The sequence below is a fragment of the Sander lucioperca genome, chromosome 7 (assembly GCF_008315115.2).
Source record: "Sander lucioperca isolate FBNREF2018 chromosome 7, SLUC_FBN_1.2, whole genome shotgun sequence".
Classification (NCBI taxonomy): Eukaryota; Metazoa; Chordata; class Actinopteri; order Perciformes; family Percidae; genus Sander; species Sander lucioperca.
The window spans coordinates 1,458,058-1,475,957 of NC_050179.1; the positions used below are offsets into that span (position 1 = coordinate 1,458,058).

A 17,900-nucleotide genomic window follows, 5' to 3' on the forward strand; every position below is an offset into this window, starting at 1 on the left:
GAAGGCCAGATGTCACTCCTTGGATTACCAATTCCTGCGCCGGGACTTAACGCTAAAAATAATTTGAATGATGGGTTGCGTCACAGAACAGTGTCAACAATGTGTGATTGAGAGCCTGACAGGATAATCACAGGCACAGACCGATGGACACAAAGATGGATGGACAGACACAGAGCTGGCTTGTTCCTCTTATGGAAAATTCCAGCATTACATATCTGCCAGCATGATTATGGACAGCTCAGGGTTTTACAAGGCCAGATCGAGGCTAGCTGCTCTTTGCATTAGCATCACATGAATTCCTCCTCAACCCTGATCTTAGTCACTCATTGACTCTCTGTCAGTTTTAACACTGTGGTCAAAGAGTTCACTTGCTATTGCCTACGCGGTGCAATGAACTGAAGGCCACACATGTTCCCCTAAACTAGGGAAGCCTGTAACATAACGCTGAGAAAAATATTTAGAAATGCATAGGAAATTCAGCTTAAGAAATTCTGCACAGCTGGTTTTTGCAACAACACTCAGAGCCAGCAGCATAGTTTAGAGCCCTGTGCGGAGAACAGATAAGTAATTAAATGGACCAAAAGTAAGAGGTCAAATGGCTGGAATGTTATCTCATGACAACATACACAGGCAACAATGTGACCAATTATACTACATTGGGAAAGTGGCTCCAGTTCTCATGAATCACTCTTCATCCAAGCTGAAGTTCAAACATATTTATGATCTACAATCTGAACAACAAAATCCTCACAGCACAAGAGACCTTCCCTTGAAAATGTCCTCTTGAAGTTTATTTGAATTTCTGAACCCTATGCCAAACAAAAAACTGTAAAGGTCCATTGTTGTACATTTACAATGTTGGAATGCCTTCAGTAGCCAAGGCTTTCCATTTAGCATACCTAAAGAAACACTGTGTGTCCCACATACTGCAATTAAGCATGCCAGAGAGGCATTTTCCACTGTTTAGAGGGAGCATGTTAAAATGGTAGGAGTCAATGTTTTCAGAGAGATTACTTCTCTGTCAGGGGTTTGTTAATCTTCTTTTTGGGAGGATCAGGGCCGTTCTGCATGCCATGCTGGGTCTAGAGATGGACTGAAAGGGAGGGAAGAAGAATAGAGCATGGAGAGCGGGGCCACAAGTGGCCCTCACATTCTAGTCTGTGACCTGCTTCTGTTTACACTCTTTTATTAAACCCGTCATTTATACTGCGCTGACAGCATGACAAAGAGTATTGATGAGGACGCCTTCAGACACCACCAAACCTGCCAAAAAGTTCTTTGTAATTACAAATAGTCCTTTAATATAAAAACCTGTTTATCATTCAATTCATTCGCACCTCTCCTCAAAGTTCTGTGCTTTATACAAATCATAAAAAGATGTAAGGTTGAGATAAAAATAAATGTAATGACAAAAATGCATAAAATCAGGCTTGTAAGTTTAAATATATACCCCAGGCATCACCTAGGAGACTATCTAGAGACAGCAGTCAGGTCTGTCTGGTCGATGTTCCCTTGCCTGGATATATTTGGACTACTTCCTAAGGCCCAGGAACGGGGAGAAACTGGAAGATACCCAATGGCCCGGGCTGTTTGTTGCACAGCAGGGGCCGGTGACAGGCTCAGTAAACACAATAGTTTAATAAATAGATCATGTAGGCTGTCGCCTTAGGTTCTTTAAAAAACTCTGACGACTACTGCGAGCATGTTCATTACTTTTATTCAACGTCAACATAAAACGATAGCATTTAGCAGTGGGATAACTTAACCATGACTAGCTCCGCCTGGACAAGCGCTGCGTGACCCCTGAACTCTGACGCGTGATGACGTAGGATGTCACGCATAACTTAGATTACACCACAGGCTACACTTGTAGAAGCCCAGGTAGAAGATGTGAGTGAGAAAGAAAGACAAATATATATATATATATATATATATATATATATATATATACTACTGGTCAAAAGTTTGGGGTCACTTAGAAATTTCCATTCCATTACATTATGGACAGAATACCAGCTGAGATCAGTTGCATTGTTTTTAATCAGGGCTGCAGTTTTCAGATTACATAATTGCAAAAGGGTTCTCCACAATATCTACATTGCCCATTATCAGCAACCATTCATCCAATGTTCCAAAGGCACATTCCGTTTACTAATCTGATATCATTTTAAAAGGCTAACTGAGAAAACATTGGAGAACCCTTTTGCAATTATGTAAGCACATAATGTAATCTGAAAACTGCTGCCCTGGTTAAAAAAAACAATGCAACTGATCTCAGCTGGTATTCTGTCTATAATGGAAATTTCTAAATGACCCCAAACTTTGACACTACCGGTCAAAAGTTATATATATATATATATATATATATATATATATATATATATATATATATATATATATATATATATGAAAAAGACAAGATGAAGAAATGAAAGAGAAAAGGGGGAGCTGAAAAGGCCAGAATAATAAAAAAAGAAGCTATAAAAGCTGACACGGCCGAATGAGTCAAACTTGTTTATGATTAAAACAAGCTTACGGCTTACGAGTGAAGGTACAGAAGAAGCGACAGAAGTTGATGGTGACTATGAGACAAGTGTGCTATCTTAGGCTACAATGCCAAGATGTAAGTTGTGGAAAAGAAATATAGTTATACTTATTTGCACTGCATTGGAAATGATGATGTTTTTGAAGAATACACAGTGAATAACAAGTTTGTAGAGAATAGTGCACTACAGCGGACTTACATAGTAAAGTTATAATTATATATCCCTCCAGTATAACAGGTTATGAACTAAAGCCTAACTGAGGCCTACTGACTACTGACACCGATGGAGATGCTCTGATGAGTCTGCCTCCTTACTGGACATCCCAGTGTCTGCAGTACTGGAGGGTGAGCGGAGGGTGGGCCAAATCGCTAGCTAATGAAATGACTTCTGACTGTCTAGACAAAGCATTATCTCACCCTTCGCTGCTGTTTGCATGTGGGTGTTGGAGCACTACACTGTGGCACGACTTGCCGCACCTCCATCACTTTTCTGAACACCCTGTCACATAGAGATGGAAGAGAAACTAAAGGAAAGACCAACGTAATGTGTCTCAGTAAGGTATTGGGTCACCAGAACAGCTTCAATTCACCCTCAGATTCTCCAAGGAAATCTTCTGGAGGGAGACACCATTCTTCCAAAAGACATTCACTCATTTGGAAGTGAAGTGTCTAACATGTCAGCCCAAACTCTCCCATACTGTAGGTGTTTTCAGTGTGGTAGACTGCAAAGGCCATTGCATATGACTCACGTTGCGTCATAGAGCAGTGTCAACCGTGTGTGACTGAGAGCCTGACAGGATAATCACAGGCACAGACTGATGGACACAAAGATAGATGGACAGACACAGAGCTGGCGTGTTCCTCTTATGGGAAATTCCAGCATTACATATCTGCCAGCATGATCATGGGTAGTTTGGGGTTTTACAAGGTCAGATCGAGGCTAGCTGCTCTTTGCATTAGTACCCCTAAACTATGGAAGCCTCTAAAATAAAGCTGAGAAAAATATTTAGGAATACAAGGGACATTATTGAAATTCAGCTTAAGAAATTCTACACAGCTGGCTTTTGCCACATCTGGTTTGTACTCAAACCATTCAGTGAGCCCCTGCATTTGTTTCTTATCTCGTCTTTTCAGCTTTTCTTTTCATTTGTCACCCATTTGTATCTACGTACATTTACACGGGTATCATGGCCAACAGAACCACTGGTGGAAAACCTGTAGCGAGGACACTGACTTTGGGGTTAAACACAACAGTTGAACGCACCACTGAGGATGAACATATTGTCCACACAGAGAAGACTGAGTCCTTCCTGCCTCCTGCCTAAGTTCTGCTCTCAGTAGGGGAGCTGGAGCTTGACACTGCATAGTCTCTCTCTCTCTCTCTCTCTCTCTCTCTCTCTCTCTCTCACACACACACACACACACACACACACACACACACACAGCCATTATTGACCATCCTGCCTGCCTTTTTAGCTCTTTCATCTCTGCTTATTTATAGAATAATGCATCAGACGAGCTCGCGGGGAGATGCTGTCATGCAGGCTTCTGCTCCAACAGCCTTCATGCTCATCCTGACCACAGTATTTGACCAGTCGGAATGGGCTCGCCATGTGTCTCTCCGCTCTCTTACAAGCACACAAAAGAGGGCAAATATCCATCTAGCATATTGACAGCGTATGAGGAAATGTGAATGCTGTTTTGACGGACACATACAAGGCTTTGTATCTCGTTAATCAGCGACATGCCTGCTGTAAATGTGACACTCCCTCAACTCTCCCTTTCCTGGAAGCAAACAGCCAAAGACACAACATGTTGTGCTGGCTGTGAGATAACATGTCTGGTCAGCACTTATCCAAATGCACATGCATAGATACATAAGCAAGAACAGACACACAGAGGAGCACCAATACCAAGAGGCCCATACAGCCACACATCAGTTGGTGTGGCGGTTATAAACTTTCTTTTATTAACTAAGCAATGATAACTTAAATCTAAAAGTAAAGCTGCAAACCCGGTTCTCCTGGGTAACTGTCAGTAGATAAGGAGGTAACCATTAACATTGTAAGTGTGGTCATAAAACGACTGGTGTTAGAAAAACACTTGGCTTGTTTATACTGCCAGGTCAGCCTAACCAGGCGCTGAACCGAGGCATAGGGTGGAGGAGAGGAACGGGAGATGAGGAGGAGGAGGAGGAAGGGGTGCCAGAGTGGCTCTGCTTGAGCTGGCTTTCTTATTAATCAAATCACGAGTGTAGCAAAGCACAGCACCCAACTTCCTCTCCATCGAGAAATAGAGAAAGAAAGAAAGAAAGAAAGAAATAAAGAAATAAAGAAAGAAAGAAAGACAGACAGACAGAAAGAAAGAAAGAAAGAAAGAAAGAAAGAAAGAAAGAAAGAGGCCTTGTAATAAATGCCCTTGTTGCAGGAGAAGTAAAACATTGAATGTGCAACAGAAAAACTATTTGTTCTGTGCAGAAGTCTTGTGTGTGGCAGCATAAAATGAGAACTGAAGAGGGCTGAAAACATGACCAACCATAAACCAAAGGCCCCTGTTGATTCACAACTCAACTGCACTACCATCAACGTCCACTGTATGCATCATGCTGTGCTGCTCCTTGACTACAGTTGCAAACAGTGCTGGGCCACGCAGGGACACACACCTGATAAGCATCCATTCTCCAGAATGCTTATCGTGTACACACAGTAAGAAACGCCCCACTACACCACACTTCCTCTTATGTCATTAAGATCAACAATGACAGCTGGACACAATGGACTATAATGAGATCAACATATGAGAAGTGCAGGCAAGAAACAGTAACCCAACACAGACAACAATGGGGGAGGACACACAGATGAGTACAACCTACAGACAAAGTATGAGGTTTTTAGTGCGAACGTGAATGGCGGCCTTGTTTGCTGCCCTTGCAACGTAGCGCAACCTGAGGTTTTGAAAGGATGGCACTTCAGTAAGCGAAGGACAAAAGCCGGTGATGTGCAAAACACAAACTGAAATACAATGATGCCGATGTTCACACAGGGACATACAAACACACAAACACAAGGAGCCGGGTTCCTGTAAGCTACAGGAGTAGAATGAGGTTTGTAAAGGAACCTTTCAGAGATGGAGACTTTAATTTTATTTCTAAAGGGTCTAACCTCTTCCAGGACACACAAATATAATTATACTGTCAGACAAAAACGATCAACTGACAGAGAAAAAAAATGGAACAAAGGAATTCAAATATAAATAATAATCCACCATGATTTTCATTTTGTGTGATCCCTAGTTAATTACACGTGGGTTGCCTTATATATTCCAAACAGGTATTCAGTTTGTGAGGGTCAGATTTGTATTAACCCCACTAATATGGTTATCAAATCTAAAGTGTTAAGTGAGTTAATAGTCTTCACTCTTCACTACATTTTTGGAGTACTATTTGCAGTTGGTAAACTATTGATTTGGAGTGCAAAGTAAGAAAGGCAAAGAAGGCAAAGACGGAGACAGTCGCAGTCGTCAGTTAGTAGGCATGTACCCAGAGACATGCATCTCTGCCATATTTCTACAGTCTATGATCTCTGTATTTCTATTTCTGAGACTCCACTTTAGGGTGTGTGTGTGTGTGTGTGTGTGTGTGTGTGTGTCTTAGCACATCTTAACTGTGTAGTAACAACATGCATGAAACCACTACCCAAACACACACATACAAACAGAGGGACTAATCTGATGCCCCACCCCTTCAAAACCATGCGATGAACCCCGACAACAGAGGAACCAGTCCAACCTGCCAAGGCACCTGGGGACCAATCACACACAGGCAGGGCCACCACGTCCTGTATTTCCAAACTGATAGGGATGTCTAGTTTAAAAAAAAAAAAAATAGAGGAATGTGTTGCTAGGAAAAGATATTCATGAATAATTCCCCACAGATTTTTTTTTTCTTGTTTGTTTTATGCACAGCTGCTAAAACAAACTACCAATGCCTGGCTGTTACTTTCAGCTCTCAGTTACGTGCAAGTCGTCAGCTTGAAACCAGGATGGCGCAGGGTGTTCTTGAATGACAAGATGTGACACACAGGCGAGTCCATGTGTTTGATAATGATTAGCGCTGATGCTGGTGCATGAAGCCCACTTTTAACTGCCTCAGAGATAGCAGACGGAGGAAGAAACGGGCAACTTCTATCCATTTCACATCAGAGCTCTTTATAACCCCCACATGCGGTTGGCCTTCTGCTCCCCTGTCTCCCCCAGTATACTCCGCCTCCCAGTGCTATCAAATACAAGCTGGAGATGGTGCACATGCCTCCCCAGGCGACAACAGTGTGTGGTATTTCAGCGGGGTGTGTGAAGCTGCTGCTTGGGGCCTATTAAGGCCACAGATCAGACTAATTTAGACTACAGATGCCTTTTTTTCCTCCCTCTAAAATGCCTCAACATGCACTCCTTGCTTTCATACTGCAGGTGACTCATCCATATACATTCTTGATAACTTTTTTTGTTGTTATTTTAATCTCCTAATCTCTCTTCATCATCTTCCTTTTAACCTTCTCTCTTTCTGTAGCTTCTCTCATTCTGTCTGTCTTTTCTTTGACAACGTACACCCACCGTGCTATGTATTCAAACAGCTTTTAAAAGATTATAGCACACATACTCACATACTCACATACCATATGTGTCCTTAATCCAACTGACAGTGTGTCGTAAACATGGCTGTTGAGTCTTTTTGGCCACAGAGCTGAGGTATTAAATATGGCTAGCCAACTCAGCCCTCTGCGTCTGATTCAGCGTGAAAATCACGGCCTTAGCCGATTATATTTACAGTGTCCTCGCAGTCGCAAATAGCAGCCAAAGCCAGGCAGGAAATGGCTATTCTGACCATCAGTTTAACACCCACACATTGAGCGTATGAGAAATACACATTTGAATTTGCTTGCATAAAAGGTTAACACCTTCAAAAGGAGAAGAGAAGTTGTTGTTATTTTTAACCATTATGACAAACTTTGTTTAGCAAATTACAGGAAACAAAACCCACTACTGTACAAATTTGCAAGTTTAGGTATGTTCCTGTGGTCTGAGCTGTTTCTAAACTCCCAGCTGAGTAGTAGCTGAGAGGGATTTTAACATATGGAAAGGATGACCTGTGGGAAGCCAGTAAATAATAATTCATCATACTATAAGATGCTTTACTGTGAATAAAGATAGAAATGCTAGTAGTGTGTTAGCCTAGCTGTGGGTATTTTTTGTCCAGGCTATTCAAATGTTGAAAGGATCTGAATGAGGTTCATGTTACTGAAATGGATGCCACTTGATGCTGCCATGTTTGTGCCAAATGTCTTTATGTTTAATGTGTATGAATGCAGAACTCCTCCTAACACGTTGTCTCATGTCTCCCTAATGAGGTAAAAAAAAAAAAAATGGGCCTGGACCGCTCTGGAGGTGTAAAGAAAAGAGAACAGGTCCACAGCTAAAGGTCAACTTTCGGCCTTTTTCTGGGCCAGCTTCTTTAAAATTGATGGAGAGGTGGAAGCATGTTTGTGTGTGTTAGCAGCTGCTGGGCTCTGTCAGGGGTCCAAGATGTAAGGAGTAGACAGGTTAAAGGAGACGAGGGGTGAGATCTACGACCCCCAACACCACAAAATCCCTCTTAGACAACTGACCCCCACACCAACCGCTAAACCCCCCCCCCACCCCAAGCTCCCCTGACCTCTGGCAGTGCCCCTGAGGCCCATGGGCCCCCACAAGAGGGTATTCATCTCTCCACCCTGGCTCCACTGCCTCACTCCCTCCATTTTCTGCCTTCCTTTTTTCAATCTCTGTCACTCCCTGTCTCTCTGCCATTCTCCCTCTCGCTCTCTGTCTCTCAGGCTGAATGGAGGGGTCAGTTCAAAAGGCTGCCAGGCGGAGCTGCTGGCTGGCCATGATGGTGCCTGAGGCTTTGAAATGCGGAGTGGATCTAAAAAGGTGTGTAGCCTGTTTTTTAGGCTGCAACACACTTGGACCCAGAAACATGAAAGGGCACCGCTATTGCTTCCTGAATTCTGTTTAGTTAAGTTTCCCATGAATGCATACTTAAATTTTATAATAATGTAGGCCATACTTATACAAGGAGTGTATGAGGAACATTTTCAGCAATAAATGTCACTATTGTTTCTGTTTTGTGAGCACTAAAGTTCTTCAAAGCTAAGCAAAGAGTGCATGCTTCCACTCTACTAAGATAAAACGACGCAATATATTCCTATAATAACAGTGTATGCTTCTACTATAAATACTTAAATAAAACGACTGAAGAAGGCACTTTGTCGGAACTTTCAGAATAAAATATATACCTATAATAACAGTGCATACATCTACCATAAATCTACTTAAATAAAATGGCTGAAGAAAGCCTTTGTTGAAACTGTCTTCAAACATTCCTGAAGATCCTAAATATTGCATTTATGAATTAAAAAGCTTCAAACTGCCATTAAACAACCATAATCATGCACTTATGCTGCAACTGAATGTTACTAAATGTCTTCAAAAGATCTTTAGGCCGCTGTGAGAAAATATATTTTACAGTTAGGACATTCAGCGTTTTCTCGTGTCAGTACTGCAGTGGTATCAGAGGAGCCACAGGATAGACTAATTGAATCAATTACTTTTTAACATCTATTTCTCTCTCTCTTTCTCTCTACTTGATCCCTTAAAAGCTCATAAAAGCTTGGTTTCCAGGTTTCATTGGTAACGAAGAAATCATTTTCTTCCCATATGTGAATATCAAATAGATATAGAGACCATTTTACTACATTTCATGATTATAATTCTTAAAACCTCTGAGTGACGTGTAACTTGATTTTTTTCACAGGGAATACAGGATTCCTAAGAGAATCCCTGGTCTGAACCAAATTAAGAAAAAAAAGACATCACTTGAGAGGGAGGGACGCTTCGCTGTAATAGTGGCCGCCACATTTTATTTCCATTTCTGGATAGCGTGGGGATGTGTCATCACAACTGCTTTTGGGCTAATAGAATAATCACACAGCATGTAGAAAAAGAAGGGGGAAAAAAAATAATTTGAATAAGATGAGAAGTGGAGTAGGATTGTATGTGAGAAAGAACATGAGAGCAAATATTGCACAAATAGCAAGCGGATGAAAAAGGAAAAGGGCTAAAGCTGCTCATTTCCATGCCTGTTGACTCTTTTGACTACCTCGGTCCTCGTCTATTGCCGTCTTGCCTCCTGGCTCTGGACAGAAATGGGCTTGAGCGCTCGTCTGAGCTTTGAAGTCCCTTTGGCTATCAGCCAAGCGTAGCGCTGTACCTGCAGCCATCTGTGAAGGGGCCGCCAGCAGCCACCTATCGCTCCACTTCCCTTCCATGACAGAGAGGGGCCAGAGCCAGGAGTGGTTGGCTGGACATGGCAGAGCCCATAGCTGTGTCTGTGTCAATGAATATGAGAAAAACCTCAAGAAAACACCTCAGTGCCCTAATCTTACTGTGTAATTCAATCCTTCGCTGCTCATTTCAATATCTGTCTGTAAACAGTCCCCCTCTCCTTCTCTATCCCCCGCCCACACCACCCCCCCCACCCCAACACACACTGTCTCCTTCACTCGGAAGAAGAGGAAGCGTGTGGAGGTTATGAAAGGCTTGATTAAAAACCGCAAACCATTTCTCACTCCGCACTTCGTGTAATATGAAGAGACGGTTAGGATCTTTTGTTTAGATGAAGTGGCTGTGAGTGTAGTAGTTGCCTTCGCCATCCCACTGTAGTACCTTACATCATCTGTTGTCTTTGCACCACATTCAAGGCTTTGTTCAACTTTCTTTTTTTTTTTTTTACCAGCTTCGCATGTGCATGTGCAATGTGACGTGTCAAGTTGAAAGGCCAAATTAGCCGATGATAAATACAGCCAGCAGCGGCAGCTCTCTTCCAGAGAGTGCGATGTCAAATGGACTGGTATGAGAGCCCCCCTCCCGTACCAGTCCATCTGACATCGGGGTGGGGGGGGTGGGGGGTGGACATTATTACAAACAATAGGATTAGGACCTGGGACAATGTGTGCCACAAACAAGCTGGTGGTTTGGTTTGGGGGGGTTAGTGATGGCAATAAGACAAGCCAGGGGGGGGGACTGAGTGAGGCGGGAAGCGACGGGGGATTCTGAGGGCTTTTGGATGGGGGTCATGATTAGGGAGAACAAAAAGCTACAGTAGTTAGATCTCTTCTCAAACCAGCCTCCAATTACACACACACACACACACACACACACACACACACACACACACACACACACATACACACACACACACACACATACACACACACACACACACAGGGGCTTCCAATCTGGCCGTCAGGCTGTTGCTGAAGTGTCACATGGGCACCATGTGTGCTGGCCAATGGCCTCTCGGCTTATCAACAAACGGGATGGAAGGACAGATAAAAGATAGGTGTGGGGGTGGGGCAGGGAAGCATGGGGTGGGTGGGGGTGGGAATTGGAAGGGTCATTGGCGAATAATGATTGTAAAGTGCATGCAATATATGGCATGCGTGTAAAATGTAGAACATGCTCATGCTGCACTGTGCAATATTATTCACTTAAATATAGATTTTGAAAAAAGTATAGTAATAGTAAGTAAGTAAGTGCCCTTTATGCTAAAGGAATCTCTCTGTAATTATTTCTTAGCAGGCCCAAGTTAACAAAGGCCTCATTTACTCTGCGCTGGGTTGAGAAGCAGTAAAATGTGCAACTTTGTTTGAACCGTGGCTTTCAGAGCAGATCAAAGCAATGGACTTGTCATAAGGTGCGGAGAATCTCTCCTCCTCGCTGTAGAGCGGCTATTCCATTACTTTTAGCAAGAGGAAGTTATCTAGATTTAAGAGGGACATTCATCTTTTTTCGTCTCTCACGCTGATCCTCAAATACAAGGAGGTGAATATGTGGCACCCCACTAAGAGCAAGAAAAATTGTCTCCAAAATGCTACCTTATCCATTTAGAGAATAAATGACACAGTCAGCTTTCAAAGAATTAAAAAACTGTGGGTTGTATGTGCTAAGTCCATTAATCAAGGGTCATGTGGTGTGTTTTATCAAGTTGTTCAATGCAGATATCTCATATTTGCAACTTAAATCCATATAGATGTTTATATTACAGACCAGAAAGTAACTTAACGTTTAAGATGCCTGCTGCTACACTACTTTCCTCCTTATCAGAGCCTGGAGTCGTTGCACTGCTAGGCAGAGCCAGGGACAGCTGTTCCACACAAGCTGACACCCCATACACAGTGTGAAACAACAGTGCAGGGAAAAAAGGGCCTTCACACATGCATGACAACCAACACGGAAATGCCTTGTGTAAGCAGTCGACAGGGTCGAGGCTCCATCACAGCCAGCCTCCCCCTTCCCCTTCGATAAAAAACAACTAATGTCAGCAATTGATGTGGTCTCCCGCTTCAAGGACCTTGGAGCCCGGCTTTCAGAGCTGTTTCCGAGAGACGTCTGAAACATATGGCAGAAGCACTAAAACAGGAGGCTTATTGACTGAAGAGAAAATGAGAATTGCAAAGTCCCCTTGCATCTCAATTGAATTTCCTCCAATGTTAAAAAAAAGAAAGAAAGACCCATAAGAATGATGTGCTGGAGTACTGCAGGCAGTTTTACTCCAGAGAAATTTGCTGAAAAGAGTATATGAAAAGTTGAGCCTGTTGAAATAGCCTGAAGTATTCTGCTCAAGGCTGGGCCTCCTGTGTCTGACTGACCTCTACTAACCTGTCATTTCTGTTCAGACTCATCTGTTTCCAAAACCCTCAGATCACACCTGTGAACTATTTCAGCACATCAGAGAGCTCCCATATTGCCTTGTCTTCAACTGAGAGCTACACATACACACACACACACACACACACACACACACACACACACACACCTCATTTCACACAAAACTCACATTCTATCTCCCTCCAAAGCCTCAGCTTCTTCTACTAAATGCTTCAACAAATCAATAGCACAAAGGATCCCCGAACACTGGATTTCTTTTCCTTTTCAGATAAGAAGAGTTGAATAATGCAAAAGGGATACTTGTAAAGACAGCTTATCCATTTTCATCACCCTTCCAAACAAGTCATGAGGTAATGCATCAGGTCAACAAACCGCTGAGTGACAGTTAAAAAACAAGAGATAAACATTGACAATGGCACCTACAAGGATTTGCAGAGTGAAGACTGTTGTTTCCCGTGAACTATTTAACTATCAGCCCATCTCTTTCTAACTGTTGAGCTATCCTCTCTCCCCAGGCCTTTCTCTTTATCCGCAGTGGACAGTGAAAAGATAAACACACCACCCTGATTGTAATAACAGTCAGGAAGAGAGACCCTCCTCGGTTCCCCCGACTCTGCCACAGGGTGCGGCCCTGCCCTGCCCCCCCCCCAAAGGCCCCCAGGGTTCTTCCTGCTATTCTAATCAAAGTTTAAAAAGCTGCAACCTTGGAGTCTAAGTCTGGGTCGTGGCCTGTGAGGAAGATATCAATCAAGCGGGTCCAAGCAAGCGTGAGGGGAAGAGAAAGGGAGACAGAGACAGAGTTGAGTGCAGTATCTGAGAAAGTCTGTCCTTCTGTCCTCAGAGGAGTAACATCCCCTCAAACGAGGGCACTGTGCATTCCCCATACCTGGAAACCACGAGGTAATACAAAGTCGGCATTAACACATAATGGCCGTGTGGATGGATAAAACATTAATCTGCCTGCGATGCTGCAGCGCCTGTCACCACTATCATCATCAGCCTCTGAGTCATACTCTGTCCATTTTTCCAGGCGTGAATGAATGAATCCTCTCTGGAATAGTACTGGTAGACCTGTGAGATGCAGATCTGCAAATGAAGTTGCCCAGCTCTGCAGCAGCTGTCTAATCATCTCGCAAAGCCTGCCCTACAAATGGGTGACAGCACATGTGTGCGGGCGCTTACGCAGATAGAGACAAATGCATATGCAGGCATGAGCACACCACAACACCAATATCTAGAGAAGAGGGCAGGCAGGGTTTGGCGGTGTGTGAATATTAGCTTTTCCACAGCCGGGGGCGGCTGGACTTGCTCCGTTCATCAGACATCCATCAAGGTGTCAGTTTGGGTTATGAGAGCAGGCTCCCTGGGTGATCAGACCGCTGCCCTGCCTGCCAGCAGGACCGCCCGATGGCCTTCTGTCCGGGCCAAGAAGGACCAAAGGAAAACATTTTTTAAAAAAAAACGTAGAAAAAAGCAACAAAGCAACGTGGACACAACAATAACGACTTGACATTCCTGAAAATCTCCAGGGTGGTTAAACAAATAATCCTTAATTAGTGATTATGAATGTGAAAGCAAACTTAAGAAATCCTCTACGAGTTTAATTTTAAACTATCAAAGGAAGTAGCCTAGTATTTAATCATATGGATTGAAGTTATTAGTTGCCCTGTAGCCAAGGGTGAGTAATCACCATAGTAGCCAGTCTCAGTGTACGTGAAGGGCCCCCCAGACCTTTTTTTTCCACCGGAGACCTCGGTCATTTCCATGACTGCTCTACATTACAGGCCTCTCTAACACTGAGGAGGACAGGCAAGGTAATTAATTCCCCCTGTCGCCTCTTTCTCTTCTCTTCTCCTCCTTCGCCGCAGCGCAGGAAAAAGCCGGGGAATGTAATTTACACTAATTACCTTTTGCATAGGAGTCTCATTTCAACTTTCCTTTTCATGTTGAAACGCCGTCGTCTCGGGCTATGCCTGTAAGCTTCAACGCCCCTAATGAAAAATCACTACAATATTCCTCTAGCGACATAACAGCACTTAGTGAGGAGTTGGTAGCAACCTTATTGTTGTTCATGATAATGGTGTCTTCTTTAGCAGCCTATTACATAACCAAAACTTTCCTATTAGAACCCACTTTTGCTTGTGATATTTCTACAATGCCACTTTAAAATATGTAGTATTACTTTCCAATAGTTCTTTTTCTCAATGGTAGTTTTGAATAGAAGAGAAGGGGTTCCCTTTAACACCAGCAGAGGGACTACAGAGTAGACAAGAAGATATCAAACATAAGGCTGCTCAAAAAACAAATATTGGAAACATCAAGGGTCATCATTTGCTTTGTGCTACTATTCAGTTTGCATAAGCTTTTGATCAGCATGTAAACCTGTGTTTCCTTTGGGAATAGTGTTAGAGGTTAACTGTCTTATTGTAGGCTATGTCAGAAAAGCATCTCTACAGGCTACAGTAAGTAGCCTATACTACATCTGAATGGTACATTACTACAGCGGAATTAAAGCAACATCTAACATCAAATGACATGCAATCTTATTATACTAATGGCTCTGTTTTATCATACCATTTAACCTCATGGTAGCTATTATTGGTGTAGTTGCTGTACCATTCACAGAGCCCAGATCATGCACGGATTATAATGGGCCGCTTGCACTGTTTACCATTTATAACCCACCTTGCAACGACATTGCAAAGCACGCACATTGTTTGTGTGTGAATGACTCTCTTAGAATATATTTTTTAAAACCTGTATGACAGAAGAAAACAATTCAGAGAAGCATACGGGGTAGCATTCTCTCAATTGGATTAGTCACAGCCACAATGCTGCAGCGATCGCGAATATACGCTGTATTTAAAAGCTTGCCTTTGGTTTCCCGGAAGAAAAATTTGGATCAATTCACAGAGGCAATGACAGATCTTAAAGTCTGTTAAGATTGGTGTGAAAAAAAAAAATGAAGAAAAGAAAAATGAGAGCGAATACAGGCGAGACTCGCACGGATCGGTCTCCGACCTTCTTTCATTCCTTCTAGCCTATATAATGTGTACCAGGAACAAACATGAGGACAAAACATAACATTCACAACATGCGGACTACTGTTTGTGAAACATATGCTGTGTTTGACCTTATTCGGGAGGGTTTTGTTGCTTTATCAGCGCTATTTTAACGGACCCAGCTCAGACTGGTAGCTGAGTATTTACTCCTATTATTTAACTGGGACTCCGGCACTAATGCACAGTACTGCAGGGATTTTTGAAGTAGGTTTAGGTAGCCTAATATAATGTGAATATAGCATACGTTAAATGATTTTTTTTTTTTTTTTTTTACTGAAAGAGGAAAGGGTGCAACGCACCTCTCTCTCTCTCCGTATCGGCTACAATTCAGTCGTATCACATTTGATCCAGTAGGCTCGGACAGTGAAAGAGCTCCGCACAGGGAGAGAAAAAAAAAAAACATTTCCAAAAGCATCTTACCTTCGTATACAGGGGCCATCGGTGCAAGGGTTTCTGTTATTCATGGCAAAAAATAAAGCGAGATTTCTGTTCAAAACTCAATGAAAATCTGCCATCTTGAAACACTGATGAGAGAGTCGCCGCGGTCTCCTGCATTACTGGCCCAGTTCATTAGTGAGGAAAATGCTCATAATTCATATCCAGGCGTTTTCAAAACGTAGGGTCCGATGCGAGCGGAGCGACAGAGGAGAGGCTGTGCGAGTCAAATCCCACCGGCGGTGTCTTACTGGAGGCTCGGATGATGAGCCGCGGTGACAGGTTTACTTCAGCTATTGTGCGACATGTCTGTGGAGTGAGAGAGGAGTCTCTGCAAAAGTTGCATTGGTCAGAGCGCAGCGAGTTTGGCGTACAGTGAGCGAGTCGAGTGTCGAGCGAGTCGATGGAGGCGACGAGGAGATATCGCATCACTCTCTTGGGGGGGGGGTCCAAAACAAATTGACTGGAATGCAAATAAGAATCATATCATCGTTATCATTTCCATAAGAATGTCGTGAATACACATTTGAATAATAAACAACAAACGGGAAGAAAGTGAAGAATTAAGAGAGCATTAGAGTGTCAGCCGTAGTTTATTTCTATGACACAGAGGCAGATCAAAGGGCTTTGCATAAGGCGAAGAAATACATTAGAACAAGATTTAAAACTAAATGCTAAAGTAGAATAAAATTTGATATAAAAACATTAAAAAAAATACAAAGATAATAAGGGTTTTCTTCTCCCTGCTCCTTTTTGATATGGAATGTGTAATACTTACTTTAAATATTGGCTATTGCTAATATATTGTGTTGGAAGTGCACACTGACAATTAGGCTATATGATAACCTACTGATGGTAATAATAATAATAATAATAATAATAATAATAATTCATTTTTATAATAATACATTCAGAAAAATATGTATAAGTATAGAAATCAACAGGCTACTTATTGTTAAATGGTTTAGTTATTTGGACATGATGACTGTTCCGCTGTTGTCAAACAGCTGTCGACATAGCCGTGCAAAGTGCATCTGGGTTGGATGATTCTGCGGGTGTTTGGTCATGCCTGCGTGAGGCTGAAGCGCTCCTACAGTAGGCTACAGTGTGACGACATGAGGTTTGCACAGAATCAACTGGAGCGGAATCGGATTACATAGGCTCACACAAATGTGAGTAATCTGTCATTTACCAGCGAGCCTAAAATGCACTCACAGCAATATGCACACCAAACCTCTAAATCAAACACGTCGATATAGACATGTGGGCGGTTGTTAATATAGCAGTGCATTAGAGCAGAGCTGTTTCACCTTACAGCCTACCAAAGTAGCCTACACTCAGCTAAAGATAAATGTGAAAGCTCTACATGTCTCAGAAGGGCTTTGATCTCAACATTGTAGGACAAAATAATGATCACAAAGTTACATTGTCGTACTGTGAAAAAATGACCAGTGATGTTCCATCTTCAGCAGGCATTGTGCTTGTTTTAAGCCATAGGACATAACATGGTGTCTTAGAGGCCCGTAGGGTGTGTGCAGAGTAGACCTGTATTGTTTGGCATTAAAAACACCCAAGTAATGCAAATCTCCCATCAGCAGTGCATTGTTTATTTATGATACTTCCTCAACAAAAGCCACTAGAATGTTCCTAAAGGGACCTACTGACCAAGAGTATGCTGAGCATGTAAGACAACAACAGATAACAACATTGGACCAATGTGGCAGCATAATTAAAGATTGAGAATATACTGAAATACAGTATAAAAAAACAAACATAACAATATGTTTAGGCCCTTTATTAATCCTAAACTGTTTTACAATATGGTACAGTGTGTATAGTATTCTTCTCATTACTTTGTTTTATGATCATAATTTTATAGCATCTTTGAAAAAATGATTGAGGCTTAAGCAGGAAAAATGCTAACTTATGCTTCTGAATTGGTGGTTTTACAGCAGGTAAAGAGCAGGTGCCAGTCGTTCTCGCAAGGAAGAGTGTGTGGCTTAAAGGCACACTACGGGGCCCCCCACAGGACAAAAAGCAAGTTTGAAAATCCTGAAATAGAGAAATGATACAAATAAATGTCCTGTTTCCTGCAA

The 17,900-nt window shown here is 42.5% G+C and overlaps 1 protein-coding gene across 4 annotated transcripts in view; it reads right to left on the bottom strand.

Moving 5' to 3' along the window:
* hipk2 (homeodomain interacting protein kinase 2) overlaps positions 1-16,151 on the bottom strand; it is a 74,093-nt gene extending 57,942 nt beyond the window's left edge. For 2 of the 4 annotated variants that reach the window (XM_031283358.2, XM_031283356.2), the window contains exon 1: positions 15,790-16,151. In XM_031283358.2, the coding sequence (XP_031139218.1) occupies positions 15,790-15,808 (19 nt within the window). In that variant the 5' untranslated portion in view covers positions 15,809-16,151. The remainder of the gene's footprint in view (positions 1-15,789) is intronic. The other 2 variants (XM_031283357.2, XM_031283355.2) reach the window with 1 other exon arrangement.
* Between the last annotated feature and the right edge of the window lie 1,749 nt (positions 16,152-17,900).